Source organism: Schistocerca gregaria, chromosome X, assembly GCF_023897955.1.
Source record: "Schistocerca gregaria isolate iqSchGreg1 chromosome X, iqSchGreg1.2, whole genome shotgun sequence".
NCBI lineage: Eukaryota > Metazoa > Arthropoda > Insecta > Orthoptera > Acrididae > Schistocerca > Schistocerca gregaria.
In genome coordinates this window covers 482,322,624-482,343,942 of record NC_064931.1, presented here as the reverse complement: position 1 = coordinate 482,343,942, position 21,319 = coordinate 482,322,624, and the positions used below count along the sequence as shown (strand labels likewise).

General features: G+C 42.8%; 1 protein-coding gene across 4 annotated transcripts in view; it reads left to right on the top strand.

Moving 5' to 3' along the window:
• The window catches only part of LOC126298945 (uncharacterized), an 828,858-nt gene that overhangs the window by 719,095 nt on the left and 88,444 nt on the right, over window positions 1-21,319 (top strand). For all 4 annotated transcript variants that reach the window (XM_049990548.1, XM_049990546.1, XM_049990547.1 and 1 more), the window contains exon 19: window positions 14,090-14,271. In XM_049990548.1, coding sequence (XP_049846505.1) covers window positions 14,090-14,271 — 182 coding nt within the window. The remainder of the gene's footprint in view (window positions 1-14,089; window positions 14,272-21,319) is intronic.

The window sequence follows — 21,319 nt, the reverse complement described above, 5'->3', positions numbered from 1 at the left end:
ATACGTCCCTCCCCCTATGAGGTGCTTTTAGTGCAGGAAGTTCGGGCACATGTCTTCCCGCTGCACTACCAGCGCCACATGTCGAGACTATGGACGTCCACTGCATCCAGATACTCCCTGCGCGCCTCCTCCCACTTGTATCAGCTGCGGAGAGCAGCACTACCCCTGCTCGCCAGACTGCACAGTACTCCAAAAGGAGCAGAAAATCATGGAGTGAAAGACCCTGGACCGGTTGACTTATCAAAAGGCTAAGCGTAAATTTGAACAATTACACCCTGTTTGGTTGACGTTCACCTATGATGCTGCTACATTGCCATTGCCATCGCCATCGCCATCGCCATCACAAGTACTAGTTGCACCACATTCTGTGTCTACTTCGGGAGCAAGACCCCCTCCCCCCAAATGCAGGGGACATCTGTCCTCTCCTCCGGCTCCTTTCGTGTGGAAGGAGCCACTTGGGACCCTCTCTCCCAAGGTCTCTAGTAATGTCACAGCGGACACTCGCCAGTGGCTAAAGGAGCACAAAAGCTGCTGGACGAAGAGCTTCCTCTGTGCCTGAAGCTACTTCGGAGAAGTCCCCCCTGCAAGCCCCTAAAAAGAAGCGAGAGGGCAAGCAAACAAAGGAGTCTCTTAAGAAAAAGGACCCTCTGATGGCCCCAACACTACTACTCCCTACCAAATCTGCACCTGAGGACCTGTATCTCACTAATGCCTCATTCACATACTCAGTCCATGGCAGCAGGTGACCCTGAGGCGTAACCTGCCTCCTTGCATGCTTCATGCCTTCCCAGCCTTCGATAACGTCATCCTCCAGTGGAATTGCGACGGTTTTTTCCACCAATATGCTCAGCTACGGCAACTGTTACGCTTGACACCTGCTTTTTGCATTGCCATCCAGGAAACCTGGTTCCCGGCAATGCGGACCCCTGCCCTCCGCAGCTATAGGGGACTATACAAGAACCGTAGCGACTATAATAGTATGTCAGGTGGAGTTTGTGTCTGTCCTGAACTAAGTATGCAGTGAATCTGTGCCCCTTCAAACCCCTCTTGAAGGTATGGCTGTCAGGATGATGACGACCAGGAACTAACTGTCTGCAACGTATATCTTCCTTCAGATAGTGCAGTAACCCTGAACACATGGGCTGTACTGATTCATCAACTCCTAAACCTGTCCTACTTTTGGGAGATTTTAACGCTCATAACCCCCTTGTGGGGTGGCACTGTGCTTACTCGCCGAGGTAGAGACGTCGAAACTTTGTCTCAACTCGACCTCTACCTCTTAAATACTGGAGCCCCCACACATTTCAGTGTAGCTCATAGCACTAACTCGGCCATTGATTTATCCCTCTGCAGCCCAGGACTTCTCCCATCTATCCACTGGAGAGCACACAATGACTTTTATGGTAGTGACCACTTTCCCATCTTCCTGTCACTCCCCCAGCGCCATTCCCCTGGACGTCTGACAGACTGGGACGCATTCACCTCTGCTGTCACCGTTGAATCTCCTCCTCAAGGTACCATCGATGTCGTAGTTGAGCAGGTCACCCTGAAGATCGTTTCTGCGGCGGAAAACACGATCCTCATGTTGTTTAGGCTGCCACCAGCGAAAGTGGTGGTTACAGGTAACCGCTGAGGCCATTAAAGAACGTCGGCGAACTCTGCAGCGCCGTAAGTGGCATCCTTCCCTAGAGCACCTAATAGCTTTTAAGCAGTCCCATGCCCGCGTTCTCCAACTTATAAAAAGATGGAAACACGAATCAGGAAACGGTAGACGCTATGATGAGGAAACAGGAATGTTGGGAGATGTACGTCTCGGCCATTGGGTGCCATACGTCACCTTCCCAAGTCCGGACGAAGATCAGACGTGTTTGTGGGTACAAGACCCCAACAGGTGTTACTGGCATTAACATCAGTAGCGTGTTATCTATCGACGCAAACGCAATTGCCGAGCACTGTGCTCGATTCTCTGTGTCGGAGAATTATCTCCCAGTATTTCACACCCTCAAATGGCAGATGGAAAGGAAAGCCCTCTCACTACGGAACGTCACAGTGAACCCTATAATGCTGTATCAACAGAATGGGAGCTCCTGAGCGTTCTTGCACATTGCCTTGATACACCTCTTGGGCCAGATCGAATCCACAGTCAGATGGCCAAACATCTGTCGTCGGACTACAAGGGACATCTTCTCGTGATCTTCAACCGGATGTGGCGCGATGGCGTCTTTCCATTGCAATGGCGGGAGAGCACCATCATTACAGTGCTCAAACGCGGTAAAAACCCGCTTGATGTGGATAGCTATCGGCCCATCAAGATCGCCAACGTTCTTTGTAAGCTGTTAGCACCAATGGGAAGCCGGCGGTTGTGTTGGATCCTGGAGTCAATGGCATACTGGCTCCATGCCAGGGCGGTTTCCGTCGGCGTCGCTCTACCACTGATAATCCAGTTCCCCTAGAGTCTGCCATCCGAACAGCCTTTCCCAGGCGCCAACATCTGGTTGCCATCTTTTTTGATTTACGAAAAGTGTATGACACCACCTGGTGACATATCCTTGCCACATTATTTGAGTGGGGTCTCCAGGGCCCGCTGCCGATTTTTATCCAAAATTTCCTATCGTTTTCAGTGTCCAAGTTGGTGTCTCCCATTGTTCCCCCTCCCATATTCAGGAGAATGGGGCCCCGCAAGGCTCTGTATTGAGTGTGTGTCTATTTTTACTGGCCATTAACGGTCTAGCAGCAGCTGCCGGGCCGTCCGTCTCACCTTGTCTGTATGAAGACGACTTTCTTACGCAGTCGCCATTCACTGATTCCCTGACCATCCCATGTAAACTTTCCTATTTGCAAATGAGGGACATCTCCTTCCTGATACCCACTCTCAGGTAGGATTGCTGGTTGGAATGCACCTCACTTCTCTCTTTTGGGACCTCCATCTCCACTCACTGGAATGATGTGCCCCGTCTATTTCCGTATGGTGCATAGACCATGGATTAAGAATTGTAGGGCCTAAGGTTTTTCGCCTCTATGATACTGCGGAATCTTGTACATTCCATCCTCGAAGAGTTCAAGGATGCTGATTGTTCTAAAACGATAGATACGACGAGATACGCTTTTACTTCTTCTACGGGCATTGAACACCATTTACTGCAAGGATCATGCCGTTGATAGTGCCGCCCCCCTCCCACCATAGTGTTTTAATATGTACCAACTCAATGAGCAGCCTTTAGGCTATAGACCGATGCTAGTCTCGTCATCCTTTGGCCTCTGAGTATATGACCTTATCTGTGCCGTTGGCTGTGCCACCTGCTTAGTTGTCTGTCTTAGGGTCCCAAGTCATGTTGGCATCCCAGGGAATGAATTGGCTGACCGTTTGGCTAGAGGCAATACTTGTCCCCCATTTCCTTTCATGAATTCAGGTGCAGATATGCGGCTACACATTAAATCTCTCTTTGCCCAAAAATGGAATAGCATCTGGTGCCCTACTGCTGTCAGTAATAAACTTCGCACAATCAAGGAGACTACTACAGTTTGGCGCTCTTCCTTCCACTCCTCTCGGAAAGAGTCCACTTTCTTATTCCGTCTATGCATCGGTCATACTAGGCTCACCCATTGTTTTCTCTTGTGTAAGGAGCCACTCCCAAAATGTGTCTGTGGAGCCAGACTGACGGTATCCCATATACTGGTGGAATGTCTGTTTCTTTTGGCCCTTCATACTAAGTATAGCCTTCCGGATTCCTTGTTTTTAATATTAGCAGATGATTCACAGATGATTGAACTGGTTCTCAGTATCCTACGTGAAAGTGCTTTTTATTTTCAATTATATAGTTTTCATTTACTAGTGGAGCAGGGGCAGGGTGGTTATGCTTGGGCCTCTCTACGTATTTTCTGGGTCTGGGACCGATGACTACTACCCCCTTTACAAAGACCACTCATTTATCCCTCTGTTTTCCAATTTCTGGCTTTGGCCTACCCTTTTACGCTTTCTACTGTGTGGGCTTCTAGCTTTCTCGTTTTATAGTTTGACCCCTCTGACTGGATTCACCCACTTTTAGTGGACACGTCTATCTTACTCATGTTATTTTTGAATTGCAGGCCGATGACCTCGCTGTTTTGTCCCATAACCGCCCTCAATCAATCAACTGCTCTCTCAAACCTTCGGTAAATGTAATTAGTCACCTCCCTCCTTGCTGTTCAGTATCCCCCCTCCCCCCTTCACATTCTATTAAGTATTCCCACCTGTGTCACTCACACCTGCTTGTGACCATTAGCGACTGACTAACTACTTGGGGAACTGTGCCTGTTGATTGGATCCGGTTGAAACCCGTATTGTTTAGAGTGCTGAGCTTTGTTTGATAGACACGGCGAGGAGGCTCACACTGCAGAATGCTAGCATATGCCAAACTCTTTGACGCTGGTATGTAAGGTACCTTTCGCCTCTGATGAAAACTTTCGGTCGAAATCGAAATTCCCGGAAATCCATGCGCATGACTTAAAATAGGATGTTTTTCTGGTTCTCGAATAAATATCAGGTGGATTCGGTGTAAAGAATTCATTAATCAGTAATACGATAAATGGGTTTTTTCTTGTCGTGGGATATTCATCGATGCTTATGTGCCCATTAAGTCCAAAAGTCTTGCAATCGATATCAAATCCGTATGATTTTTCATTTAACTACATACAATAGGAACTTACCAATTAATTTCGGCCATCTTACTTCATTGTTGAAACAAATCTTTAATCGGCTTTTTCTGTAATAGAGTTTTGCCCATATTTTTTTGTAGAGTATCTGTATTTGGTTTATAAAATTAGAACTGTGTCGATAGGTATGGACTAGTGTGTGATAGATTACCCCTTGAAATCAGGGTTGTGGTGACACTGATACATAGCGTAGTCAGAGGCTTAGGTTATACTAGAAGATGACAATTTGGTTGTGAGTCCGCGAAAAGTGATGTCAGCAGATTGATCTGTAGCGTAGCCCGATGTCTACATTCGGCCTGTATTTAACTCATTGTTGTTTTATTAAAACTACAATTTCAGAGGACATTGTAAGGAAGGTTCCAGTATGACTGCGTAAAACATTTACTGAGTATTACGACAACTGTTTCGGAAGACTTACATTTTCAAGTACGTGCATATGCAAATTTAGAGAATTACAATGTGCTGTATAGTGCTACCGGAATTCTAGACTTAATTTTTATAAGTGAAGAATTTCGTGAGTTATTGAGGTGTAACAGAAATAAGTCGTAATTCTCATTATCGAGAATTACACAAATAACTATGTTGTAATTAATGTTTATATTTCTAAATTGTGTAAGAGGAACACTTTCTTCTGCGTTGTCCTGACGTGTATATCTCATCGGGTGTGACTGTATCTGGTTACTTTTCAGTCAAATTTCATGTGAAATTCTAAAATATCGATTTAACGTCGATTTTCTACTTTTTAATACAGAATGGCGTGATATTTTGTTATATTTACTGTAATTTTTGACAGTTCACATAAGATATGTTTTATATTTAAATAGTAACAGACTACGGTCATAGGTGATTCTATCTTTAGGTATCGTAAGTATGTATGTCCTATCTTTGGTTCTCAACTTACGTAACGTTTTTCTGGCGTGACTGTTCGTGGTACATTTCACGTTGACTTTGTGCTGTTGGTTTTCATACAGCAGGGTGTGACGTTTTAGTGTAAATTGTAAATATTTAGTATGATTTGATAGTTGACACCGCAGATGCTTTACATTTGTGTGAGAACAGACTTTGGTCAGAGATGACGATGTCTGTAGATGTCTTTGGCATATGTATCCACTCTGGGAATTTCTCGTGCTTTGGAAGTGTCATTGGTTTGTAATTTATCGTGTTTTTTAAAAGTGCGTTCATTTAGTTGGAAATGTTACCTGAATATACCGTGGGTATGTATTTTGATTGTGTGTTTTGTTTTCTCTAATTAGGTGGATGTCTTTGCGTAGTGTGTCTCGGTTTGGTTTTATTCCTTTTTTATATAATTGGGTGACAATTTTAGGGTCAAAGTTGTTCGCGTAAGCTATATAATGTAGTATTTCAAATTATTTATCGAATGCTTCTTTATATAGTGCAAAATTTATTAATCTATCGATCGTGGATTTGAAATATGCAAATGTATGTGAAGTGGGATGACATGATTCGGCTTTTGTGATTAAATCGGTGGTGGTAGACTTTCTTTATATTTCGAAGTTGTGTTCAGCAAAAATTACACTGAACTCTAGTACATTGTAATTATCAAACTTTTTATACGTAGGTTCTTAAAAACGGAAATCTTCCGATACAGCTGTCGTATTACTCAATAAATGTTCTAAGCAGTGATACTGGAGCCTTAATTATAATGTTCTTTCAAGACATATTTCACTGCAGGCACAGTCCTCAAGAAACTAAAATTTCGAAGTAAATTTAGAAGAAGCTGTGTTAATAGGCAAATGTTCCACAAGCATTTTCATGCGTGTTAGGCACATCAACTATGAAAAATGTACTGATGCAATGTACACTTATCTAGGAATGACTAGGCCATATTTTTGGTATTGCAAGGAAGTAACCAGAAACAACAAAACGTTCAGCAAATGCTAAAGCTGCTGCCATCAAAAACTTGTATTGCTTGATCACGATACTCCCTCGACATCGACGACTGGGTGATGTGTATTTTGTCCCGCTAAAACTGTGAGGTAGACAATATACACTGTATTGAAACTGATCTGTAGACTTCCTACATTTAATTGCGGATTTCGCATTTGCAACTACATTTTATTTACTTTGTTACGCTGCTTACGTGCTGTCAAGTCCGAACTTCATGGTTTGTATTAGAAACTCAGTAGCACTGCTAGTTACCATTGGTGGTGATGGGGGACGCGTTTCCTGACAGGAATCATTGGCTGCTTATAAATCGAGGACGTACTCCTCCACTATCGAAAAGCCACACATAATTGCTTTCTCCCCATGTGAGTGACTTTTTATGGTAATCCTTATTCTAAAGGAGATATTCTAGAATTTTCCTTTATGCCAGTTTTGCTTAATAATAGCAATGTGATTTTCTCGTGGTAGTGGAATTGTAACGTAATGAAATTACAGGTGGGGGGGGGGGGGGGGTTACAAATCCTTTCGATGGGGAAGCTGGACGAAGCAATAGTCTGTCAGGACGTAATGAAACTGCCAACATGTTCTATAGACATTACATAAAACTGACTTAATTGTCTGGCAAATTGCAGTTGTCTAGTTTCACATTTTTACACCGTAGAAATCTTAGTCAGTCGCTTGATTGTGAATCATTTTCGTTGAAGACAGTGTGCTGCAACATGATAGATGTATTTAGTTTTGCACACTGAGTTGTTTGCTAATGGTTATCTTTCGAGGGAAACCGTCAAAGTCACGTCACTCTCTCTGCCTCTTCCCATTAACATTTCACACCCCTTCGACGACAAGGCGTTTTGAGACGATGTACATAGTCATGATGGACAAGAATGGCAAAGGAACTTGACCTTATTTATGTCTATGGATCCATTCCGACATTTGACTTCAGCGTTTTAGGGAGGCCAAGGACAGCCCAAATTTAGATTGTCGGACGGAGACTTGTACTTCGGTTCTTCCGAATGTTAATCCGTTGTCTTACCCGCTGTGCCACCACGCCCGATAATTTCACAGTGAATATTTTTAAGATAAAATGTGAAATAGGATTTGGAAGTACAGACACCATGATATCTTCAGTTGATTCTCCGAAGTATAACGGAAACAGGGTTGTCACATATCGTTTCGTTTTAAGGGCGGACCATCTACAAATAACAATATCAACAACAAGCGCTTAACTTCCAAGTCTGCTGATGAATGAACTACTGTGCTTTATTGTGACTCGGTAACGTGCTGTATATTAACCAATTTACCCAGTGTGTTAATAATGCCAAGTGCTAAGGTACACACGAAACGTACAATTTTCGTGTATATGTCAGTGCCTCTCCTTCCTCTGGTAACCAGTGCATCCTATTTAATAGTACAACAGTAATTTGCGTTGGATGTTTTTACCGCAGTACTTCGTTTGTTACAAACTAGTGTAATAGCATCTCTCTCTCTCTCTCTCTCTCTCTCTCTCTCTCTCTCTCTCTCTCTCTCTCTCTGTGTGTGTGTGTGTGTGTGTGTGTGTGTGTGTGTGTGTGTGTGTGTGTTCCGGTAGACGCTGTGTGGAAAACATCCATTTACATGTTTGTACCTGTATTGCGGAAACTAAGTTTTTTAACATGGTTTCCCGTTCAAACCACAGTGTCCTTCGCCTGTACACACTGAGTTCTTAAGGGGTTTTTAAGAGCACGTCATTTTCACATTAGTGACACCTTGATTTAGTGCGCACTTTCTGCCGTATGAAGTGCTCGTGCAAAAGGCATTATCAAGCGGACCCAACGACCTTCGTGACGGTTGCTTTATCAGCCAGCGAAGTCGACACGATTTTTTCGTTTTACCGACGCGCTTGCAGAGGTGGAGAGAAGTCCTACGCAGCTTCCTCACATATGCTGCATGTCATTCTTTCGTCATATGTTGGAAAACGCATGAAAGTATGCTTTCACACGCAGATACTAACTGCAGACATTACTTGGTTCGTATATTAAAAGTACCGTAGTTTAAAAAAAATATGGAGATTGTGTATTGTGCTAACAGAACATGAAATTTTTTCGAGCGACGATGTTAAGAAACAGGAACATTTGATGCTAAACGAAGTTACTGAAAGTTCATTTCCGTGTGTTAGGTTTCTGGTGGGCGATACACAAGGGCCTTCCGTTGAGACATTGGCTGCCTACTCGTAGGTGCCAAGAACGGTTTTCCTTTTGTCTTGCCGCGGTCGACCTTCGTCGAGCTTGTTTTATAGGCCAAGCTGAGTTTGCAGTACGACCGAGCAAGTGCCATAAAAGCGGCTGCATTACGCCACACACATTTTCTGTAGCTTGCTGCAGGAGTACAGTTTCGTGGCATTATTACGTGCTGTCTGTAGTTTATTTTTAAATAGGAGATATTGCCTAGATTTTGACAGGAAAACGAATTGCAAATTGCGAAACGGCAGTCGTAAATATCTTGTTAAAGGAAAAGCAAGAAGTTGATAATTTCGTTTCAGCACTGATTTTGTTACGGGACGAACTAAATGGGGATATAGAGACACATTTGGTATAATTGCGTTTAGAATTTAGATTTATTATCTGTGCATCGTGGGCAACCATGCCACACAGCATGCCGTTAATTACAACTAAGTATATTAAACATATATACGTTACCCGAGCACGTATCGTATCATTTGGCGTGGCCGTGGACAAGGTTTCAAACACCAGTAAAGTAAGATTTGGTGATTACAGTCGTGAAACCTAGTCAGAGTGTCTACAATCGTCACCAACACTTCTATAGGGGGAGGATCATCTTATCAGTCCATTCGTTTCGATCTGGTCACCAAAGGAGTGCGATTTTCTGAAAATGTACTGTAGGCTCGTCCTTGCTTTCCACTATCACGATGTTCCGGTAGCCGCAGTTACAGTAACTCCGAATTCTCCGCAACGTAATGATGTAATTTCGTTATCATTGTGACTTAATACTTATTGCTGTACAAGCCAAGTAGCTTTCTTTCATTTTTTTTAATATGTCAGACAGTGCTATCTCCTAATTACGTCAAGTAAATGGAATTTTCTGGAAAAACTTACATGCCACATATCGAAAGGCAATTAACGGACTCATTAACATTTATTTGGTGGACATGTATACTGTGCAGTATGTCAACCAAAGATACCTTCTATTAATTTATTTCTTTTTCTTAATCTGGGTTTGAGTAGTTCAGCACATCTGCAACTACTAATTGCGTTTTAGGAGGATGAGATTGCTGAACAATACCGATATGGTGATATGTGCAAATAATAGTTAAGTAATGCTTAAACCAGCTGCGCTGTCGTTACGTGAAAGTTCTCTCTGTCGTGCGCCGAGGCTAGAAATTACTGCCACGAAACTTACACGAATATACAGGATGTACATAAAGTCCAGGAACACTCAATCATTAATTGCTCAAGAACTAAACATTGTACAGATGTCACATACTCTGAAAGCTTTTTTTAATTATTTTTTTATACGAACATTCGATATGCAAATCATGATTGGCGCGGCAGACGTCAATACGGTAATCGAATTCTTGCCATACCCGACCCAGCGTGGCATCGTCGACTGTGGCAGTCACTTCCCGTATTCTCTCTCGGAGCTCTGCTACATCACGTGGTAGAGGCGGTACATACACCAGATCTTTGTGTCCCCACAGAAAAAGGTCGCATGTGGTGAGATCTGGTTATCGGGGAGGCCATTTCATGAAACAACTGTACCTTTTCCGTAGCACAGCCAATACATCGATGCAGCAGCTCCGCGTTCAGGTAACCACGAACTTCACGAAGAAAATAGGGTGGAGCCCCATCCTGCTTAAAGATGAACGCAGCGTCTGATTCCATTTGAGGCATCAGCTGTAGCATACTTGATTTTGTCTATCTCCAACACACAGAAAGCTCTCTCCGCACCTGAACTCACCACTTTTGGAACTAGCGCTGACTATCGGCAAATTACCAAAGTACGCTGTGGCGGTATACATGAAGGGGGGAAAAACCACTTTCAGGGTTTCCCTTCAAAATGACAGACGTGTGATATCTGTACAATGTTCGGCTCTTGTGTAATAAATAATTGAAAGTATTCCCGGACTTCATGTACGTCCTGTGTAGTTAATGAGGCATCATTAGCTTAGAAGTGCGGTATCAGAAGCGCTGCCGTGGTCAGCGCCCAACAGCAGCGGTCAGCCTTTCGTGGCAGCGGCGTATTTGTGTAATTAGTCTTGCACGTTATGACTAGTTAGAGCTCTTTCACTGTAATGGACGCTTTGTCCTTCGTTGCTTCCGCTGGCACAATGAAAAGTGTATCAGAACAACTGTTTCCTTTAACGTATACTGGACACGTGAAACCCTTCTTCAGAAACAATTTCTGTTAGCTTAGCCTGCATCTTAAGTTCGATACAACGGTCTGAGCAAATAATTGTTAAGTAATGCGTAAAGTAGCTGCCCTGTCGATATGTGAAAGCTCTGTCGTGTGCCGAGGCTAGAAATTAAAGCATTATTGCGGCGCTGCGACAATCTTGCATTATGCTATAGCTGTGATTCGTGTATTCCGTATCACCTGTTATTTGGAAAAAGTGTTTCGTTACTTAAAAGTTCGGACTGTCATTTATTTCAAAACCTCTTATAACAGTATTACGCAGAATTACTAAAACCTCTTTTAGAGACTGCCGCCCTGCCTGTTGTGACAATGAACTATTCAGTAACTAGGTTGCTTCTGACATATCTTTGTTGTTCGCGACATATCTTATTTGTGGGTTGAATCCTGAGAAGCGGGGACAAAGTCATACTTGGAGTCTGTGTCAACAATAATCGCGTCGTGCTTGGGTAGCTCAGTCGGTAGAGCACTTGGCCGCGAGGGGCAAAGATCCCGAGTTAGTCTCGATCCGGCACACAGTTTTAATTTGCCAGGAAGCGTCACATCAGCGCACACTCCGCTGCAGGGTGGAAATCTCTTTCTGCTTTTAAGCTTTCACTCGGAATCTGGAAGCCACTGTGACATAGATTTTTCTTTTTACTACGGCAAGACAAGCGTCATGGTAAGGAATAATGTATTGAGAATAAGAATTACGTATGCGTAACGTGGCAACCTTCGCCATTGCACTTAATAATATTCGAAGTTGACCAACCAGCTGCCTCGCCCAACCAGCAAAAGTCCCTCAACCCATTTTACGATCAGGATGGGTGCCGGTTAAGAGGAAGTGCGAAGCCCTTAACGCGATAATATTGAGTAGGGAAGGACGTTTTGGTTGTGTGAAAGATAGTAGTGAGACACATAAATGACCCACGAAAGGTAGAGTCTGTGTTGTGTTGCAAAAATTCTCATAGATTAAACTTCAAATTAAGATATGTTTTATATGGGTGTTTCAGGAATCTGCATATTGAAGTTTTTTTTAATGAGTTGTGCACTCCTCTGTCTCGTACCTCTCATGTTAAAAACTGACATACATCTTATCCTCGCATTGATTTTGAACAGTGAAATAGTTACTTTTCGAGATCCACAAACATTGGACAGTAACCCATCTCGGATTCGATGGTTATTTTATTTGAGTGTGCCTTTTCGAGTTCCAACAATTTGTGCATTGTTTTGGAGGTGGATGTGAGAAATACGCTCGACATTTGCCTAGATTGTGGGAAATCTCATAAAATCACTTACAGGTTGGACTGTGTCGTGTACGTTAAACAGCATCTTGCTTTGATCTGAGTCTGGCTCGTAAGGTAGTGAGTCGCGCGGTTAGTTGTAAAAGAAATTGGAAAGTGGAACAAATTTGGAATGCGGAGGATTGTTTCGTTTCGAAATAATTCTCTCGCCACCTTCGAGTGAGAACCTGTTCATTAGCTAGCATTTTTAATAGTGTGTTCCTCTACCAGAATCATCGTTTCATTTGTTTCACTTGTTGAACAAAACGGTCACAAAATGGAATCAGCGGGTTCCCTCGTGGCAGTCTCCACACATTACGTTTTTAATAGTGTTTGCTGTGAATGAACTATGTTCTATGAACATAGACAAAGGGAATGATATCATCAGTCCATCAGTTTTAGGCGCTACATAATTTTTTTTTACTCAAAAGGTGACACTCAGATACATAAATTTCATGCTTAAAAATTACTAACGTTTGGCGTTTTTGCCATTTCCGTGACATTCAAATAGCGACTCGGTTTCTTCGGTGTCAAATACTCTTTCGATGGACTAAACTGTGCACGGAGTATTGCCCTTAATTTGCTACTGTTGAACTCATTGGCTAGCGCAATCCAAACAAACGTAAGATGTCAAAAGCAGAACAGCTTAATTATTCGTGTAGACCCATTACTTTTTCACAGACCTGCGTGAATGTCTTTAGCTGCATTGGCTTCTGTTTTTACATGGCGGAATGAAGTGGGGATATCCAAGTAATTTTTGACATTTGCTTGCCCTAAAGATTACTACGAAGGCAGAAATAACGAATTTACCTTATATGACGCACAATTTTTTTATTCGGATGCAAGTTGCCCTTATGTTACGATATGGTGTTAGTTTTTGTTGTCGGTACCGAACACTTGGCACGTTTGATAATTATCATGGTGTCAAGCATGAATCTCTCTTTCTGCAGCAGTGTGTGCGCTGTTCTGACAATTCTTGACAGGTTGAAATTGCCCCAGAGCGCGACTCGAACTTGATTCCCTATCAACTGTTTGGCGTGTCGTCGACAAAAACATTGATGGAAACAGGACAGTCCATTAAATATTCGGGGCTCATATAAAGACAGCACAGCTATAGCAAAAATGAAATAAAAGTAGGGTACGTTATCAAGCTTTACACGTCCAGGACACGTCAGTAGCTATAAATCTGGGAGAATGTATAAGACACCATAGTAATAAGCTCATTTAGCTTGTTTTTTATAAAACAAACTTATTCATATCCTTTGTCGGTGCCTCAGTAATATTTACGTTGCTGCATTTTTGTTAACTTCTTACTTGAACTTTGGCTAGATGTTGTTTGTGGATTCTGCATTCGTTCCTTATAATTATTTTTCACCTTCGAAACTGGTACGTTTTCAAAAAAAACCCAAGGTGATATTGATTTTTTTTTTCCAGTGTCATTCTTACAATACAACGGTTCTCGTCGGTGATAGCCGTTCTGCTAGACGAATATGCATTAGATACCATAAAGAGTTTAACACAATATTTCCTTTTTTATGCGTAGTTCTACCCGGAGAACTTACGTCAGGGAATTAACATCGAAACTGCGCTGTAATTAGAAGATGCTTTTCTAAAGTAAGCTTTTAATTGAGGATTCTGGTATAGATGTGTTCGCAGATACTTCCTGTTTGTCAGAATGTTATTATTCTGTGTAGATCGATTCGTATACTAGAAATGACCGTTCAGAGAATGTTGGTAACTAAGTGATGAATTTCAAATTCTTTGGATTACAAGCCGTATGCCAACGCATTATTTTACTCCTATGTTCGCACATTTCCTTTCAGGCTGGCTGGATCGCTGGCAGCAACTGTACAGCACTGCAGAAGAGCTGCAGAGAGTGCGCTGCTTACAGCGCGAGATGGTCACCATGCGCGAGGAGATGATGGATCTCGCCAACAGGGTGACCAATATTTCCAGCGAGCTCAAGGACAGAAGTCAGCTCGATGGTGTCATCCAAAAGGTCAAGGTGAGTACTCTCTTTCTGAGCCACCTTTCTATTTTTGCGCATGCACGCATACCTCGACTGAAAAATGCGGTGTGAACTATCCGAGGCTCCGGAATTCTGTCTCATTGTCTCGTATGTTTATCGACCCGCCAGGTTAGACGAGAGCGCTAATGCGCTGCTTCCTGGACTCGTGTAAGTGCGCCAGCCCCGGATCGAATACGCCTGGCGGATTAACGACGAGGGCCGGTGTGCCGGTCACCCTGGATGTGGGTTTTAGGTGGTTTTCCACATCACCACGTTCCGCTTCAGTTACGCGCCTAGCAGACATTTGAAAAACGTTCGCACTATTTCATAGTTTACACTTGATGCAGGCAGCTGGGGCACACTAATTCCATCCCGGGGTAAGGGGTGGTGGCAGGAAGGGCATCCGGCCACACCTTAAAATTAACCATGACAAATCCGTACTTAAGCTTGCCGACCCTGCGCACGATGCGGGACAAAGGCAGTAACAAAAAAAGGAGAATCTCGTATGTTTATCGGTATCACGTAGTGATTTATAATTTTTATGCTCTCGCTTTTTTGGCGAAGGTTGTTTCTAGTCCGATAATATCGTGAAGAACAAATTCCTAAGGGACCAAACTGCGGAGGTCATCGGTCCCTACACACTTACACACTACTTAAACTAAATTGTGCTAAAAACCACACACACACACACACACACACACACACACACACACACACACACACACACACACAAACACGTGTCCGAGGGAGGACTCGAACCTCCGGCGGGAGGGGCCGCGCAATCCACGACATGGCGCCTCAAACCGCACAGTCACTCCTCGCGGCTCTTGTCGCATGACTTCCAGATAGTATTCCTTATTGACCCTTCGACCATACGACACTACGCCATAGTGATCGAAGAAAACAGTGAGGAGAACCTTCACATGTGACCGAAATTATCGATCTTTTTTTCGGTCTTTGTTCTACAGGCAGTTTTTATTTGGATGAATGGGCCTTGGTTTTGACGTCATACCTGTTATGACATCCTTTACAAGTTTTGGGTCGATGTCGACTTCATTCAACAATTCCTGACCGATTTCTACGCGATGTCTTTGGTCGAAATTCAAGAATTTCGGAACGAACTTTTCTGCTACACTTTTCATGCCCAAAACATCGGAAGAAATTACTTGGTATGAGCCAAATGATATACCGACATAATCAGCAACTTCTCTTATGGTAATACGACGATTTCCCAGAACCATTTTCTTTACTTTTTCCACATTGTCGTCAGTAATTTCCAGGGCGGGCGTTATCTAAAAACTTCATTTCAACCGTCTTCGAGGACGACGGTTCACATCGCCGTCGGGCCATGTACATTTACATGCTGGTTATAATTGAAGAGGTCCAATGTGGGCTGTAATTATCTTACGGCAGCGAAACTTCGTAGAGATTCTAATGCGTTAATGCGGAATCGATTTACGCTGGAAAAGAAAACAGTTCCAATTTCAGCCGCTAGGTGCACATATGACGCTGTGAATGTGAGAAAGAACTTTAGGAATGTTTTCCTATGTAATGGATTAGGAACAGCATGTGGGCAGAAAGAGACAAACAAGTGATAAAGGCATAATGTTGATTTCATTATTAACCGCCGCTTACACAATTTGTTCAGTATGGGAGCCCAAGACGTCGACCAGATGTCGCATTGCCGGCCTGGGTGGCCGAGCGGTTTTAGGCGCTTCAGTCCGGTACCGCGCGACCGCTACGGTCGCAGTTTCGAATCCTGCCTCGGGGATGGATGTGTGTGATGTCATTAGGTTAGTTAGGTTTAAATAGTTCTAAGTTTTAGGCGACTGATGACCTCAGAAGTTAAGTCGCATAGTGCTCAGAACCATTTGAACCATTTTATTTCGCGACAAAAACGCCATCTTTCTTCCATGGAGTCTCATTTGGGTTCACGGAGCATCTCCGTAGTACATCTTGCTTACGTTACTTTTAGTTTTCCGTAATCGTGTACTGTTAATGCCAAGATGGTTCCTCTGAAAAGAACACGGTCGGTGTTCTTCCCCCAGTTCGAACTCTTGCTCTGTCCCCAAAGGTATGTTTGCATGGGCCATAAAAATTTAACATTGCTGACAATATATTTCAGTGTTGTTCGCAAATATTGCGACCATACGAATGGCAGCCACATGTACAGCATTACGGGCCACTATTGCCCGGCAGTGTTTGGCGCCATACATTTCTGGGCCAGACGTGTTTACAATGGGCCACACTACTGCCACAGTATGGGCGAACACGAGATAGTGGAAATGTGTGCGGCTGTGTTACTTGTACATAAGACAAAGAATAAAGTTAAACAGAACGAGCAAATTCGTGTTTTGTGGACGCGTTCTTAAAGTACAATAACGGCAGCAAATCGGAGCGTAGACTATCTCGTCGACGTACCTATAGGTGCTGTCAGGGTGCGGCGGAATGGCACCCCAGACCATCACTCGTGTGTTGTCGGGCCGTATGGCGGGCGAAAGTCAGGTTCGTACCCCACCGCTGTCCGGTTCGTATTCAGACACTCCTTCATCCTGGAATCTCATTGATTGGAATAGAATTGCCTTCAGTGATGAGCCCCGCTTCGAATTGAGCCCCGATGACCAGCAAATACGTGCCTGGAGACGGACTGGACAGCAGGGGATACCAGCCTGAATGTCACCGACCACATGGATCGACAGCAAGGAGTGATGATCTGGTACGCCATTTCATTTCACAGCAGAACCCCTTTGGCGGTTATCCGTGGCATCCTTACCGCACAGCGATATTCTACGGTCCGTTCTGTTGCCCTTCAGGGCAAGCCATTCTGAGCTTACATTTCAGCTAGGTAATGCCCTTCCGCAACCTACCTTGGCCAGCAAGGTCGCCGGTTTCTACCGAATTGAGAAATTTTGGACCATCATGGGCAGGGTCCTCCAACCGTCTCGATATTTTGTTGATCTAACGCGCCAGTTGGACAAAATTTGCCAAGATATCCCCCAGGATGACATCCAACTACTCTGTCGATCAGTGCCAAGCCGAATAACTGCTTCCATAAGGAGCATAGGTGGACCAACGCATTACTGACTTGCTCAATTTGTGAAGCTCTTTAATTGAATATATCATCCAGTTTTCTGAAATTGTAATGGTATGTTTGTACATACACATCACATTTACCGATTCCTTTGGGCATCGTTTTAATTTTTTTTTTTAATGTGTGCCTTACGGTATATGCTGTTTCCAGCAATTCGTCATCAGTAATGCAGCTGTACAGTAGTGGATTTCTTTTCCTATGTGTGCGCAATATGTTAAATTTGTTGATGTTCAGAGACAACTGCCAAGAGCCTGCGCCATTCGTTAATCCTCCGTGTAGGTCATTCTGCATATCGATACTGTCTACTGGCGTTTCTACTTTGTTATAGACAACAGCAACATCTGGGAACAATCTTAAAGAGCTTCCGTCGCATTCTACTAAATCCTTTATATGCACTGTAAACAGTAGCGGTCTTACCACACGTCCTTAAGGTACTCCGGAAATGCCTTCACATTTATCGTATATGTTCTTTTAATAGCGGCGTTTTGAGTTCAGTCGGTGTGGAAGTGTTGTATCCAGTCTCAAATCTGGTCTGTTACTTGGTAAGCTGGTAATTTTTTGCTAAACAGCAGTGCGGGGTGGTGTCAAATACCGGTGTCAAGGAACACAGCTTCAACCTGAGCGCCTATATTTACGGCTCTCTGCATCTCAAGGACGCACAGAGCGAGGTCAATTTCAAATGATCTCTCTCTACGGAATCTATATTGAATTTTACATAGAATAGTTTCGTTCTCCAGAAACGGTATAATACGTCAGCACAAAACATGTTCCATAATTCTGCAACATGTGCATCTGTCCTACGACCCTTCTTGATAAACAGGAATGACCTGCGCTTTTTTCCAATCGCTAGGTACCCTTTCTTACTCCAGTGATCTACGATAAGCTGCTGTTAGAAGATGAGCAAATTTTTTCGCATAATCTTTGTAAAATCTTAGAGGTATCTCATCTGGTCCTGATGCCTTTCCACAACTAAGAGATTGTAGTTGCATTTGACTTTCGCGTTTGGTTATCTTAATATATGCCATTTCGACGTTCGTACGATGACCGAAAGGAAAGACCGTGTTATGATCTTCTGCGGTGGAACACTTTCGGTGAGACCGAATTCAGTATTTCGACCTGCTCTCTGTTATCTTCCGTTTTGATGACAGTATGGACACTGAGTGAATCAGTAGAGGTTTTCGAACGGCTTACTGATTTTACGTAAGACCGAAACCTCTTAAGGTTTTTAATCAGATCGGTTGACAAAATTTTACTTTTTAAAGTCATTGAACACTACTCTCATTGCTCTCCTTACCATATCTCAACAAGTATTTGTGTTTCACAAATGGTAACAGGACTTTTTTCTAGTTTTAGCCAATAATGTCTCGTATGAAAATGAGACTTCTTTGCCGTAATGCCATTCCTTCGTATTGTATTGCTAAGAAAGTGAAGTGTATACTAAAAACTCTACAGCATGTCGATGCTTGGCTTAAGTCAATTCATCGTTTGAAACTAGTTTTCCACAGAAACGTGACATGACTGTCTTATCTTTACGATCCTGAAAAAAAGTGAGAAAACTATTTAAAACATAGTCGTGGCTGTAGGATAACAGACGTACAGTGGCAGTTTATTTATGGCCTGTTACCAGTCGGAAGTGATTTTTCTCTGAGTTTTTTAATTTGTTGGTGAGGTGCGTTTTTTGTTCTCAGTTTACTCCTTATTCTGATGATCTCCGCTGACCTTTCAGTATGACCTAATGGAAGTTTAGGTCTATGGTTTATACAGCCGTGGTTTCAGATGAGTTGCGTTTTGTGCATACTGTACGTATGCCATTAATTTAGCGAGGTCTGTACACTCACTGAAAGATGAGCCTGTGGGCCATACTCTTGTAATGGACGAATGGCTCAGAACTCTGTTCAGTATTGTAGTAAAGACGCCTTTGAACTTCAACAGAAGAATCAACGCGCAAGAGCAGAAAGACGCGGGAAGAGGACGGCCGGCGTACCGCCGCGGTATATCGTCTTTCCGGAAATTCAACACTACTGTGGAAACCTGTGGCTTCTACCAACGACCGAGCAGCCACGTACCAAACAGGTCTTTGTGCATGCATAGCACGTTGTAAGTCATATTGATAGTTACTAATTTGACTGCTACGTCGATTTGTGTTAAAAAAATTTTTACTCGCGTTATTTAGCAAATATACCCCGAATTAAATTCCAGAATAACTGCATGCGAGATCCTGGCCACAAAGGTTCTGTAATCCGCTATCAGGGTCTTAAATTTACTTATTGGCTTTTCCGAGTTTACATTTTTACGTAGTTTTTGTAATTCTTCTGGCAGTTTAGAAAGGTTTTTCGGCAAAGCTCTGACCAGGTACTCTCTCCTCTCCTCACTCACTTTTTGACAGAAATAATTTCACAGTTGACAGGACTCATAGACGGATTCTGGAGTCATCCGTTTTGTGTTCGGAATTTTTCTCACAGAGCGTGACTTTAGTGAGAACGTTGGTGGAAACGTAATCCAAACGAGGTACTGTATAAGGAACACTAAACTAGCGTCACAGTTTCAATACAGGATATTACCAGCCGTAATTCTGTATCATGAAAAAGGATTATAAGTGTAACAAATTCAATGAAAAGTTACAACACGTATTTGAGTCATTGATCAAAGACGTTAAAACGACTTTATGCAGCGCGAAAGCTGTTACAGTTAGTCGATTTGTCGGCTGAAGGCCGCCAGAGACCGGAAGCGCCCATATTCTGTGTCGTTTTTGTCTAGCGCTCTGTAGAAATGTCAGTTGCCTAAATCAATGGTACTACAGAAGGTAGTACGTTAGGGACGTATCAATACGTCACACTCAGCTGGATCGAGATTGGTAGATAAGTGGTATTCTAAGGGATTTGCATACCACGTCGTTGTCAACTCACAGTAATACGTTTTGCTGTATTTCGAAGGTCTTTGCTAGAGCCCTTAGTTTCATGTTTTCAAACTGTTGTTAGTCGCACTTCTGACAATCACAAATTACGTTTTACAGAATACTTTTCAGTCATCTTCGCATTTCCATCCTATATATGCCACCCTAGACATTCTTAAGGGTACTTTGTATGTCCTGTGCTGCCAATGTTAAATTATGTAATTTTGTGACCCATTACCTTGGAAACTTTTTAAGACACCAACTTAAAATTTTCCATTATTATTGAATACACCTTTCTAGATACACTGAACTAGAATTATTACTAAAATTGTATTGCTGGACATGTTATCTTTTTTTCAGACACCAATTTTTTTGAAATTTCGTAAATGAATGAACATAAAAAACTAAACAACTCAGGGTATTTTAATTACTCTAGCCCCATGTGTTTTGAATCTCACACTTGGCATGCACTGAAAATTTCATGTGTCGACCATCAGTACTTTTGTAGAAAATGGGTCATTAATTGAAAAGCATGTAGTTCAGAGATATTGAGATTTAAAACTTTTTCATTGCAAAATCTCATACAGACTTGCATTTCTGAGTCTTTTATGCACTATAATTGCCCTGGCCTATAGTGTGTGATTTCTTTAGAGTCACAACAGCCCAGTCCTTGCCGCCTCCTTTTCTTTCGTGCTTCTTTTGTCATTTGCTGAGCAGCTAACTCTGCTTCACGTACATGAAGCTCATCCAGTTCCTGCAGTCCTTTAGCAGTGTCCTGTCCAATCTTACCTCTACATTCTGCAGAACCTTAAGTCGTTCATAGTTCCCACCATTAAAAGTTGTTACAGCATCAGACACTGCTATCTTTAGAGTCATAAGGCCAACAAATACATTTTTAGGCACACGGCACCACACAACATTACCAAAGGACTCATTCATATTCTGGGTCTTCCCATGTAAATACTTCTTTAGTAGCTCAGGATTTGCCAAATCTATGTAAATAGGTTTGATTGTCTCCATTACTGCCAAAGGAACAGAATGTTTGTGTAAATTCATGCAGG